Here is a 13664-nt window from a genome sequence, read left to right as displayed (position 1 = left end):
ATATATATTTATCTCCTCTTAGCTGTTGAATTACCATAATTTTTTAGAGATTTTATCCGCCAAATTAATTGGTTAAATTAAGTGTGAGGCGTGGGGGGGTCTTTTGGCTATAAAAGGACCCCCACACCTAGGGTTCCATATATACAATATTTAGATGTTTCAAAAAATTCTGAAAAAAATTTCTGAGGACCGCCATCCCTTCTTCTGCTTCTTTCTCGTGTCTATCCTCCATCTCCTTGAAGAACAATTAAAGGTTGAGTGTTTAGAAGGAGAAAGCTTCAGCCATTGTAGCGTTCCTGCATGAGCTAGCACTCCCGCGGAAGACGATCTACCTAGGGTTTCGCGTGGACAATCTATAGAGGCCGGATGCGTGTGCGGCTGCAAAGCATGATCAAGGAGTCATTCAAGACCTCCAAGGAATCAGGTATGAAATTTGATCTCATGAAAGTTAAGATTAGATCTTAAACATGGTTGCTAAAATTTCAGGGTTGTTGAAATTTTAGAATTGTATGTTAGATATACAATCATTGTTTCATGCTTTATATAAACATTTAAATCATGGTTCTTATTTTTATTGTAGAGATCTGATTTCTAGCATGCATGAAAATTAAATAGTTTAATTTTTAAATGCTTCCACTGTAATTTTTGAAAATAAATGTATGTAGCCCGCAAGGATTCCTTTCAAAAACAGCATTCATAGAGCTCTTACGTGGGTACAGCCAGCCAAGTCAGAAGAAATAAAATGACTAATCTGACCTCATATTCACCCTACTTCAATCTATTATAACTAATGTGAGCTCAAAGTAACTTCAGATCCACTTGATCTGGTGATACTAAGCTTTAGACTGACCGTCAAAAACTCTCAATCCTTCCTTTTTCCTTTTAGGTAAAAGTAGGGTTTCTTACAGTGGCCCAACTTACACAACCAACACATCCAACATAAGCTCGAAACTGGGACAAAACATAGAAGATAGCTCAATCTGAGGTTGCATATGTACTGAAGAGCCTTGAATTGTAGTTTAACCTGGACCTAACTTTAACCCTCTAATTACCACACCTAGTTAGCCATATGCCCGTAGGACACAATCTGAGTCCAAACGGCGTACACCGACCACCTGACCTTGTAACGCATGATGCCAACCCGGCAAAATGCCATTTGCTGTTTCTACATATAGGCATGCAGCGGACAATGACCAAAAACATTAAAACACTCGTCTAACCAAAAAAAAAAAAAAAAAAAAAGGACCAAGAAGAAGGATCTGATCCAAGTCAACACAAATACCTTCCCTTCGTTCAGACTAGACCATAGACAAGAACCACTGAGCTGTACCGATAGCTCCCTTTACTCTCTCTCTCTCTCTCTCTCTCTCTGTGTCTGTCTGTTTGTGAGATCTATACCCCTAGTCCAACCCCTCAGATCCTACCATTAAATGCGCCGCCCGTCTCCGCCGTGCTCCACCGCGGAATGCGGTAGCACCGCTCCCGAAGGCTAGCCCGGCCGCCACGATCGCGCCCCCCACCCCACCCACCACCAGATCCACCCACAATTCTCCCTCCTCCGACCTCCGATGGGCTCCGCTCAGTCCTCCCAACCCCGAGGCGAGGAAGACGAGGAAGAAGAAGAAGAAGAAGAAGAAGAGGAAGAAGACGAGGAGAACGGGAGGGCGTCCAAGCGCTCGAATGAGAAGGTTTTGGAGCAAGAGCCGGAGATCCTCCCCTACCATACCTCCGCCACACCCCTCACACCCCAGCTCTCGACCGCCAGCTCCCCCCGCCTGCTCGGCCCCTCCATCAAGGTCTGGGACCCCTGCAACGTCCTCCTCCAGCCCCCTCCACCGTTTTTATATCCCCGGAGCTTCGATTCCGATGCCGCTGGGGATTCGTCTGCCACCGACGTGTTTCTCATCAACCATGGCGAGAGTGGGGTTAGCTTGCGACCAGATCTGGTCGGAGGGCGGTGGCCCGCCGCGAAGCTGACCGCCGCCGGGGAGCGCCAGGCCAGGGCGTTGGCTGTGTTCCTCAATTCTCAAGGTATAAGGTTCGGTGCTGTCTACACTTCGCCGCTGGATCGAGCAAGGTCGACTGCACTCTCTGTTTGTCGGGTAATTAGTATTTTTGCTAGCCTTTATTCTTGCTTAAAGTTCAAATTTTTATAAATTGCAAGCATGAAATCCTACCGCATTGCCGAAATCTTGGATTTTCTACGGTAGCACATAAGTTGGGATTTTCAATTCAAATCCATGTCTTGTAAGGTTGAATTATATCCTATACTTTAGATTACAAGTGCTTAGCAATTAGCGTTCGCAATGTTGTAGATATATTTGGATCTTTAGTATACATTTGCTCTGTCCGTGTATTCAGATGAATGCAAGTTAGTGACATGTAGATCACTGTGGTGTATTAAAATTTATTATGTGCTCGCTGTATTCCATGTATTAAGGGGTGAAGTGGAGAGATGATTTCAGTGGGAGGTCCGAACGGTGAAACACACCTTTTGTAGAGTTTGGAGAAAGTAGCATAATAATTGGAAATAAATTCGGTACTGCATCAATGATTCTACTGAATTCTCCTCCTGTGCATAGATAATGTTGTGCTCTGGTTCGGTTGATAAATTTGTCAAAAGGGCTTTGAAGTATATAGGTATCTACATTTTGATTTAAAAATAAAGTTTTGTTATATTTTTGGTTAGTTCAAAATGTATATGTTTAATTTTGTCTGTAGTTATCTTGTTCATGTTTGATACTTCGACTCATTTAGTAATTCGACCAATGTTTAACTTCCTTATTCTTGGCGACCATTACTAATCTCCGCACAGCTTGGAAGCATTGTACGGTTCTCTCTTTTCCAACTGTGATGTGCCCGGTTCTCCTTGGTTCTTATGCCTTCCTCAATCTTCACCGGTTCCACGCTTTACACCACATTTACAGTAACATTGAGTGGACTGTCATGACTTCATCTAATTTATACGAAACAATGCCTATTTCTTGAAGGTGCCAGCTATTGCCGTTGGTAAAGTTTTTGGAGATTGGTACCTAAGACCTCGATTCAAGTCTTGCCTTCTCCGATTTGGCCAGGATACTTCCCATCTTTTTTTTTTAATCTTATTTTCTTTCTCAATTTTGTGAGGCATTCAATTAAGTTTTTCGTGAGGGTTTCTTGCTGGTGCGGGCTCGAGGTTTAAAAATGTCTTCTGCTCTTCTGCATCAGGTTCTTAGATATCTCAAGATGGTGCAAGTGGTCTTGATAGTGAGATCTGCACCTCGGACTGCCATCTCAATATTATTTCTGGCTTTCATTTTTTATTCATTTTCTTTGTTCTAACAGGTTTGATACTGTTGGGTACTTGACCATCTCATTTAATGTAAATTCATTCTTAAGAACGAACATCAAATTGCACATAATTGGAGGCTGTTTTCATAGGATGCTTCATGACTTGATGTAACTTGCATCAGAATCTTAATTGTGCAGTCATTAGCAGTGTAAAAAATGAATAATGATAATCAGAACTTTCAGTCGATAATGTCATATTGTTTGATCTATGCTTCCATGAGTTATGCAGGTTTAAGATTCATACTTTTTCATATTGTCTTTCAAAATATCAAGCTGACATTGACAATGAATTACCAAGCTATTTTCCTTTTACAATTATTCTAAAAGCATAGATGGGAACCACACACATTTAAAAGCATAAAACCATGATTTGGCAAGGGGTTAGGTAATGTAATTTAGCGACCTCTGCTTCTAAGTCGGAAAATACAATGTAAAAGCAGAAAGAAACAAGCTCGTTCTCATATAGTCAGCATGCTCAGTAAGGATCCAGGGGCTCAATTATGAATAAGCGTACACGAATTGGCTTCTTTGAAGAGGAATTGCTCTTTGGGAGAATTTTTTATGTCAATAGGAGCTATTTTAACCAACCTACCTCCATGCAACTGGGGCTATGATCTAGTGATTGTAGCCCTCCATATGGAAGAATTGTGGGTTCAAATCCTGGTGGCTTTTTGTTGGAAAAAAATTGACTTTGGTCATTCTAAATGTGGTGCTCCCACTATCATTCTAACTGGTCTTCATTTTATTAAATTTTCCGGTATGTCAAGAACAAAAGTCTTAAGATGGCTAATGAGAATCCTTGTAATTGGTTTGTATGTTAAGCTATGCTCAAAAGTCTTCTTTTGTTGGATGTCTTATTCCTATAACATACAGATTCCTCTGGTGGCATTGAGTGCACTGTTGGGAGAAATGAGTGTATGAAAGAGAATGGAGATTAACTTTAGAGTGGTTGGTATCCATACTTCCATAGTCAGATTTTGTCTTCATCTGTTATATATCATTAGTCTTGGATCCCTTGGATTTCCTTTCTGAATCCAAGTACTTTTCAAATGATGGTGCTTGCTTTTATAGTTCAGTGACGAGGACATTTGTCTCGTCATGGTGCTCCTCCTGCGGATGCAAGAAATTGTTATAGTTAACAACTTTTCTAAGCCTTTTGGAGTTTGTCTTTACACTGTAGCATCTACAGGATTGATGCTTCTTTGTCTGTAAAGGAGATGTTAGGTATCTTTACCTTTCTTTTCCTTTCTTTTCAATAAAATTTTTGGGGGCGGTCTTCTCAATATGTTTTGATATCTTAATTAAAGATCTTATTCCCTTATACATTTATAGATTTTGTTTAAACATTACCTGGAGTTTAGAATGGTGTAGAACTTTAGTGTTTAAGGAGAATAAATACAAAATGAAAACCTGGCTTTTACTGTTCTGTTACCATGAACTAGATATGTGCACTTCTGTTTATTTGATTAGAATGCAATTATTTTAATGCTGAACATTGCATTACTCATTCATCTTTTTACTTGATATATATCAGGGTATGGCTTTTCTTTCAAGAAATTTCAGAGGTAAAATGCATAATAAATTTAAGAAACAATTTTCACATGCATTATAGTTCTTATTCTGCTGTTATTAGGAAATTTTCCTGGCAGGCTAGTCATTAATGCTGAAGATTCTAAAGTCACTTATATTAGCTGAGGTCTGAGGTCAAGTCAACTCATTTTATCCAACCCCTTGAAACAAAATAGAGCATTCTCACAATATGTTTAGGACTAGTAGGCTAGTAGCTATTGAGAAGCAATGCAGTGATTGAAGTTTCTTTTGAACAAATAGGAGATTGGTCACTGAATCTTGGCTTTTTCTGACAAGACTAGTAACATCTTGAAGGCATTTTTGCTTGATCATTATCAATCAATTTTATCTGATTTTACCAGCTGCTTTGTCTTAAGAAATATCAATGAGTTTTGTTTAATTGCCATTTTCATAAGCTTTAGATTGTCGAAACCTTCAAATTACTACTCTGTTAAATCATTTCCAGTGAAACTAACCAATGCGTAACCCAACCTTGCAGGAGTTAAATTTCCCAGAGGAACAAATACAATCTACTGATGCTTTGCTTGAAATGAATCAAGGTCAGTGGGAGGGCTGCTTGCGGTCAGAAATCTACACCCCCGAAATGGTCAGCTTGATTGATAGATACCAACCGGACTTCTCAGCACCTTCAGGTGAATCAATTAGACAGGTGGAGTTTCGTGTGATTGAATTCCTCAACAGAACTGTTGTAAGGCTGCATGAAAAGATGAGCACCGGAGAACTTTTAATGCATCAGAATGAGACCAGGGCTTTCTCACGCCACAGCTCAGCCAATTCGGTGCAGGAGCGAGAGGGGCCTCACTGGGTTGATTTGCCTTACAGGCTCAACCGACAAGGAATGACGAGGAAGAGATCCAGTAAGAGCAGACTCCAGATCGTGACCACTGTGGATAATGATATTGAAGATGACTTCTCCCCAAGAGAGGCCAACCATGGGAACTTTCATGAAGCAAATAACAGAAACTCCACCAACTCCATTGGGGTCTTCACTCATGCAACCCCAATCAAATGCCTTCTCACCAGCCTATTAAATTGCAGTCCAGTTATGTCTCATAAGATCTGCATAGATGATTCTTCTGTGACAGTTCTGCAGCACTCTCTAAGAACAGGATGGCGTATAAAGAGGCTGAATGATACCTCACATCTCAGGCTTCTGTAGGCATTTAAAGGATATCCCTCTTCCTCATCTCTGTTAGGCTTAAAGGCTTTAAGTTTTACATATCATGCCATGTTCTTCTGATTAATTTGGTTTTGTGCTAGATTTCTTGCCGATTGAGAGCATTGTTTTGTTATTTAATGTGATGATGGGAACTGGGGTAGCTGCATCCATGTTTGAATAATATGCAGTGCTTGATGCCCCAAAAGAGAGGAAACAACAGTGGGATATGGGGAAGCTGAAGCAGTTATTTCTGTTCATTTTTCGTAGCATTATTAGCAGCAAAAGCTAAGGAGTTGGAAGTTGTTCTTTGAGTTGTTGTATGTGCAATTTTTTTAATATTTGAACATTACCTAATTTATAAGTGCATTTTACTAATTTCCATATTTATTTTGTGTATATTTTGTTTTTGATGACGCTGCAATATGAGTCTATCTTTTAAAGCAATTTTTTTTTCTTAAATGAAACAGTGGAATTTGAGCCTATCATATTAAGAACAGCGACTAGTGGAGTTACTAATTGCATACTAATGATGTTCGGAATGCAAAATTTATTACTAAGGCCCTATTTGGTTTTGCAGGGTCAGAAAGTATTTTCTGTCTCTCTAAAAGTATTTTTAGATGGAATAGAGGTATTTGTCAGAAAGTTAAAACGGAACTCTATTTTGGAGCTTCTTTAAAAAATCACTTTTAGGCTCCAAATTTTTTTCTCTTTAGACTAAAATACCTCTGATAAAATATAATAATTACAAAAAATAATAATATTAATATATAATAATAATTATGATATTTATATCTTTATTATTATATTATACTATAAATATAATATTATATCACATTATAACATTAATATATAGATATATTATGTTATATAATATCAAATTATATTATATTATTATATTATAGTATATATTATTATATTATAATATTATAATAATATTATGTTATATTACAATAATATTATACTATATTATATATTTATATATTAATATATATTATATTTTATTATGCTCTATTGTATATACTATGTAATACTTTTTATGGTTATTTTGCCATACAAAAAGTACTTTTTTTAGTTTATTTACCAAAAATATTAAAGTTTCACAATATTTTAGAAATGTAGTTATCAAACAACAAATAGGTTTTTATAAAAGCTCTACTTCAAAAAGTTCTTGCCAACAGCTCTGCTAAACGAGGTCTAAGTCATTTAATGACCTTGTGCCTATATTCAAATGCTAAAACGTTTATAAATTATTGTTAATTGATGAATTTTGTACAGCACTTCATTCATTTCTCATGGGACATTAGTAATTACTTTTTGGTATAGAAATTGACCAAATTGGCCGCCAAGTATATGTTGGACTCTCTCTTTATCTAAACCATATGGTTCGGGGGTATATCCTATAGGACCTGTCACCTTCCAAACCCAACACTCGAGTTGGCATGTGACAAGGTTGTATATCCTTTGGGATAAAGTCCGAGAGAATGAGGCCTAAAGATTGAACCGATTTTAACGTTACTAGATGTAATCCTTATTTCTGAGCAAGATAAAATATTTCAATAACAAGTAACAAGAGCTGTTCAATTACAAATCTCTAGATAACTGATTGGTATTGGTGATAGCTTAACTATTTTTCTTCTTACAAGTAATACCAAAGCATAGTCTAGCACTAAGAATTTTGCAGCTCTGAAAGAAAAAGTAAAGTAGTAGTATTAACTAATAGCTCAATAAGAATTTACATACTGTTGCTGGAAATTGGACCCGGGGGCGGTCGTTGGCTGAGGAGGGGGAGCTCCGGTGGGCTCAGGAGGGTGGCGATCCGTCGGCGAGCGGCGTCCTCCACAGGGGTGCTTGCAAAAAAGCCGGTGGCCGGGTCTTCTGGCGCCGGCCCTCCGATGCTTAAGTCAGAGGGGGGGCTTTGTTTTTTAAAGATGAGAGGAGGAAGATCTGTTTTTCTCCGAGTTTTCTTAGTTCAACCCCCCTCGGGAAGGAAGGGTCCCATTTTTATAGGGGGGTCGGATTATCTGTGATGTATGCCGTCGTACGACTCAACACGTTGCTTGAGTTGGCGTGTGATCAGGTGAATCATTGCATTGATGTCGGAGGTGAGGCCGGGATCAGAGAGTTGTCACGGCCGACGGGATCCTGCTGAGCCGATTTGCCGTGGAGAGCTGAGGATCCATCGATAATAGGAGCCACGCGCATTAATTGTTGAGTGAGTCGGAGATGTGCATTAATTGTTGAGTGAGTCGGAGATGTGCATTAATTGTTGAGTGAGTCGGAGATGTGCATTAATTGTTGAGTGAGTCGGAGATGTGCATTAATTGTTGAGTGAACCGTGGGTTTGCAGAGACCATGCGTATTAAATGCTGGAGGCGGTGGCAGAGTATGGCTCCGGGCCAGACTTCGGAAGGGTACAGCCGTGGTAGGTGGGCGGCGAGGACGGACTTCCGAGGTCGAGAGCTCTTCGGGTCGGAAGTTCCGAGGTCGGACGCCGACCTCGGCCGTCTAAGGTCGGCCGTCATGCGGTCTTCTGGTGACAAGGTTCCCATGTACTGGGGGGGAACCGCATTCCCCTAACACTACCCCCCGACTTCCGAGTTCGAGCCGCTTGCGAGCTCGGACGCGGGAAGTAGAAGTCGTTATTATGGTTATCGAGGCCGAGGGGGATTGGACCAGGTCGGCGTCCTTATGCGTCTTGAAGCCTTTATGATGGAGGTTGCGCCCTTTGGCCCTTCGAGGTCGTTTTATATGGTGAATTTATGATGGGGTCTGTGTCCTTACGCATCTCGAAGCATTTATAACGGAGGTTGCGCCCTTTGGCTCTCCGATATCACTTCATACGGCGAACTCATGATGGGGTCCCTGGACCCGATGGGGGCGGCGCCTCGATTTTGTATTCGACACATCGGTCCGGAATGAATGCGGTGCTTCAGCTTCCGAGGCCGACACGTGGCGCAATCCAGACGGGGGGTGGAAACCGAACCCGCCGATCTGAGCCGTTAGAGGGGTCTATATAAACCCCCCAGCCCTAAGAGGAGCCTTGTCTGGTTGCCCTTTCTTTTTCGCCGTTTCCATCTTCGTTTTCTTTCTCAACAGAAACCCTACCGGCGGTGCTCGGAGCGATTTCCGGCGACTCCCCCCGTAGGTTCCTTCCTTTTGCCAGTTAGGGGGTTTCTCCCTCTTCTTCCGTTTTTCTCTTCATCTCTTTTGTCTCCGCACTTTTTCTTAGAAATGGGTTTTGACCCAGATGAAGTCGGATCTAGTTTGTCGGGGGAGGAGCTGGAATTAATCCGCTCCCGGTTCTTTTTCCAGCCCGGGTTTCGTCTCGAAACTGCAGGGCCGGAGGACAGGGTAGTGCGGCCGTCCCCAGGTCGGATCGCGATTCATCGCGAGACGCTCTGGGCCGGTCTGCGGTTCCCCTTGCACGAGTTTGTGAACAGCTTGCTGGTGGAGTATCAGCTCGTCCCAGCACAGCTCGCTCCGAACTCGTGGAGGACCATAGTCGGGTTTTTATCCCTTTGTCTTGCATATGGGATCCCGACCTCAGTGAGTGTCTTCCGCCGGTGTTTTCTGTTAAAGAAAAACCCGGCGGATGGAGAGTGGCTATACTTCGCCTTTCGGGACGGTATGTCACTCTTCCAGGGTGCCCCTTCCTCTATTCATGAGTGGAAGGGAAAATTTTTCTTTCTCGCGTCCGAGGTGCCGTAGGGGTTTAACCCGAGGTGGGGGCACCCTCGGCTAAAAGCTCTCAACAGGCTCTCCGAGCCCTCGGCAAGGGAGCTGAGGGTCCTGGACGCCCTACGGGGCCTCGGGAAGAGGTTCAACCTGGCCGAGCTCCTGAAAGAGGACGCCTTGGTGAGAGTTGGCTTGAGTTCGGTGCGTCCCGAGGGTAAGAGTAGTTGTATTGTTTCGTCTTTGCTTTATTTGTTTCTTCCTCCTTTTTTAACGTTGGTCTGACACTTAGAAAAAATTTTTCCTGTTTCAAACATTCCTCACATGCCGACTAGCAACACATCTCTCTTCTCCCGATTGAAGAGGCGGGAGGCCGAGGCCGGCGGGGCTATTCCCCAGCATCGGAAAAAATCGAAGTCGGCCGACGCTTCTACCTCGGCCGGGGCGAGAGGCCCGGAGGCGGGGGTCTCTACAGCCGCTCAAGGGCGGGAGCTGGCTGCAGGGGACGCAGCCCCGAGCTTCATGAGGGCGTCGGATTCGGCGGCCCCTCTCTGCCCCGCTCCTATCTCCGAGCGGAAGGGGCGGGCGACCGTCGAGTCGCAGCGCTCGAAGCCCGAGCAGAGCAGGGGCTCCGAGGTTCCAAGCTCGGGTGGGCCGAGCTCTTCACGGGGCCCGGGGGGAGAGTCGGGCGAGCCGGGGTCCCCGCTCCTTGAGGAGAGCTCGGCTCTTCATGACGCCGACGTCGCACGTGCGGTATTTCGGCGCGCAATGCTTCCAGCAGATCGGGCCGAGTTCCGCAACTTGTCCCTGGAGGAAATCGTCGACAGTGCTTATTGTAACACTGTTCGGGTAAGTTATCCCCTTAATTTTCCTTCAGCTATGAGTGTATACGGATAATTTACTTACTGCCTTCTGCCTTTTCTTTCTCGCAGCGTGTTCACGAGGTCGACACCTTGGTATTCATCGCCCAAGGGTGTCAAGAAGAAACTCGGCGACTCAGCCGACAGCTGGAGCCGGCCAAGAAGAGGGTCGCCGAGCTGGAGGCCGCGCTGGCCGAGGCCGAAGCGCGGAGGGAGGCGACAGAGGCCGGGAGACTGGCCATCGTCGAGGAGCTCGAGGAGGAAAGGGCTGCTCATTCATTGGCTAAGTCGGCCTTGCGTGCTTCAGAGGCGCGCCTGGCGGAGGCCCAATCCGAGGTGGCGGGTCTCAAGTACGAGGACGGAGTCCTGCGCCTAAAGATCGGGCAACTCGAGGCCCGGGAGAAGAGGGCGCTCGAGGAAGACTTCTTCAAAGACTCGGACGAGTTCCGCGATATGCTCGAGGAAGAGACCGTGGATGGATTCCTCCGCGGTTTTGACAACTTCCGGAGGCAGATGGCTCGGTACTGCCCCCAGCTCGACCTCTCGACAATTCGTCCGAGGATGAGGTTGAGCGCCGATTCTGACGACGACGTTCCCGCAGCCCTTGCGTCCGAGAAGGAGTCCGCCGAGGCCGAGGCGGACACAACCGCGCCAGCGGGGATGGAGGCTCCCCGCGGGGGAATCACCGAGGATGCTCCCAAGGCGCCTGCCGTGGTCCCCATCGCAAGCTCCGAGCCCGCGCTCACCGAAGGTCCTCAGGTCATCGCCATAGATGACCCTAGAAATGACGCCGGCGGGACCGCTGCCCCTTAGGACTTAGATTCTTTCTTTTTCTTTTTGTAAGTGAGGTCGGCTTCCAAATTTGTTGGACTGCCGACCTCCAATCTTGTACTTAGCCTTCTGGCACTTTATCAATGAAGAAAGAAAAAATTTCTTTCGCCATTCTATGTAGTTTTCCCTCTTACTTTTTCCAATTGTAAGCAGGGCTGGCGCTTTGACCTCAATTTTGTATTCCAGCCTTTAGGCTGCTTTTCAATAAAGACATGTTCCTTGGCTATGTTTTATTTTTCTTTCTCTTGACTTGTCTGAATGTCCACGTTCCGATTACGCTGATTGGGGGGGCTCTGAGCTTGGATTCTAAGAAGTTTTATCAAGTCTTGGAGCTCGGATTCAAAGCTCGCAGAGGCTACCCGGTTTGGTTTTTGGATTTCTGAGGCACCGGGCTCGGGCCTCGGGCCCCGAGAGGGGCCTTGTCAGACTCGCATAGGTCGCTATCAGGGTATTTGACCGAGCCTTTGAGTTTGGCATTTTGGAGCATAGGTCCATAGAAATGTTAGGGCTGTTCCCTAAAGGGGAGCGTGAGCCAGTGGTCAAACCATCATCGGGGCTTTCATGATTATTGCCCTCGGGCTTTACCGAGGTTCCGACGAGAGGGGTCGGAACCTGTAGAGGGTACCTCAGCCTTCTTGAGCTTAATCGGTACGTCCGTGGTCGGGGTTATCTCCACGGGTCGAGATCAATGTCTCGACATATGGGGGCTGAATTAGGCCCTTACTCACGAAGGTTTGCATGAGTTGTCATGGGGGTTATCGGTAGAGGGAGCATGCATGAGGTCGGTGGGACCTTGGTCTTAGACCGACTTGTAGGGGCAACCCAGCCTTGGCCGGGATAAAGTCCCGATCTCAATTGGGATTTCGCTGGCAATACGTAGATAGATAAATATAACAAGGCGGGCGTCAAGCGGGATGTACCTTTTGCACCTCCGAAATTACGCACCTCGTAGCGGAGTGGGTCGCCTTGTTTCCTCGCCGACCTTCTGAGTCACTTTTTGGCTCGGAGTCGAGGGAACTTGGGCTTCTTATGAACCCGGTGGCGCCCTCCGAGGTCGAGGGGGTTTGGGAATGCTCCATCGATCTGCGACGCTTTCCGAGGTCGAGAAAGTTTGGAACTCTATGATCGATCCTCGGGGCATCCCATCGAGGAATCGTGCGCCAGGTCGATGGGTCTGGGAACGCTCTATCGACTTGCGACGCTTCTCGAGGTCGAGGGAGTTTGGGACTCTACGGTCGACCCTCGGGGCATTCCAACCTTGATCGAGGTATCTAAGGATCACAAACGACCCAATATTAGAAGAGATAATCATAATTATTGTAAAGAGACGAATCATTATAAAGAGGAGACTGAATCCATGTTCCTGATTGCCTAGAACCCCTTGGGGTTTTATTGGTAATACATCCGTAGATTCTCGGAGTTCCAGCTTCGCGGAATAGGAGTCCCTTCAAGAGATTTCAACTTGTATGCTCCGGGTCGTTGCACTCGGGTGATTTGATACGGCCCTTCCTAGTTTGGGGTGAGCTTTTCCCGCTTGGTTGGCTGAGAAGCTTCGGCTCTCCTGAGGACGAGGTCCCCCACCTTGAAGAGCTTGGGCTTGACTCTGGAGTTGTAGTACTGGGCCGTTTTCTGCTGGTACCTTGTCATGCAGACCCGGGCGACCTCTCGTGTCTCTTCGACGAGATCCAGATTATTTCTGAGCCGGAAAGAGTTGGAGTCGGGGTCGTAGTGCTCCATCCTTGAAGAGGGGAGGCCGATTTCCAGCGGGATGACAGCCTCCGTGCCATATGCCAGGTTGAAGGGGGTCTCTCCAGTGGGTAATCGAAACGTAGTCCGGTATGCCCAGAGGATGTTGTACAAGTCCTCGACCCACTGTCCTTTGGATCGATCAAGCCTAGCCTTAAGTCCCTACAAAATGGTACGATTAGTTACCTCAGTTTCTCTATTTGTCTGGGGATGGGCGACCAAGGTGAAGCGGTGATCGATGCCGAGCTCGGAGCAAAATTTTCTAAAGTGGACGTTGTCGAACTGCCGGCCATTGTCAGATATAAGGATACGGGGGAGTCCGAATCTACAGATTATAGACTTCCAAACAAAGTCCCGCATCTTTTGCTCGGTGATCCGGGCCACAGGTTCAGCTTCAACCCATTTGGTGAAGTAGTTGATGGAGACGACCAAAAATTTTTTTTGCCCGGTGGCCAGGAGAAAGGGCCCCAGAATAT

General features: G+C 45.2%; 1 protein-coding gene across 1 annotated transcript; it reads left to right on the top strand.

Annotated features, from left to right (window-relative positions):
- The first annotated feature begins 1315 nt into the window (after positions 1 to 1315).
- On the top strand, positions 1316 to 6462 carry LOC103697392. Its single transcript, XM_008779238.4, has 2 exons — positions 1316 to 2102; positions 5399 to 6462. Exons 1-2 carry the CDS (start codon positions 1569 to 1571, stop codon positions 6077 to 6079), a joined length of 1215 nt encoding a protein of 404 aa, XP_008777460.1. The 5' UTR covers positions 1316 to 1568; the 3' UTR covers positions 6080 to 6462.
- The last annotated feature ends 7202 nt before the right edge of the window (positions 6463 to 13664 follow it).

Source organism: Phoenix dactylifera, chromosome 9 (genome assembly GCF_009389715.1).
Source record: "Phoenix dactylifera cultivar Barhee BC4 chromosome 9, palm_55x_up_171113_PBpolish2nd_filt_p, whole genome shotgun sequence".
In the NCBI taxonomy this organism is placed as follows: Eukaryota; Viridiplantae; Streptophyta; class Magnoliopsida; order Arecales; family Arecaceae; genus Phoenix; species Phoenix dactylifera.
This window is presented reverse-complemented; position numbering and strand designations above follow the sequence as displayed.

Bases quoted from the DNA above. Each gene is read 5' to 3' on its own strand.
- LOC103697392 (XM_008779238.4), top strand. From the start codon at position 1,569: ATGGGCTCCGCTCAGTCCTCCCAACCCCGAGGCGAGGAAGACGAGGAA. The intron at 2,103-5,398 runs GTAATTAGTATT...CCAACCTTGCAG, and splicing joins CTGCACTCTCTGTTTGTCGG to GAGTTAAATTTCCCAGAGGA.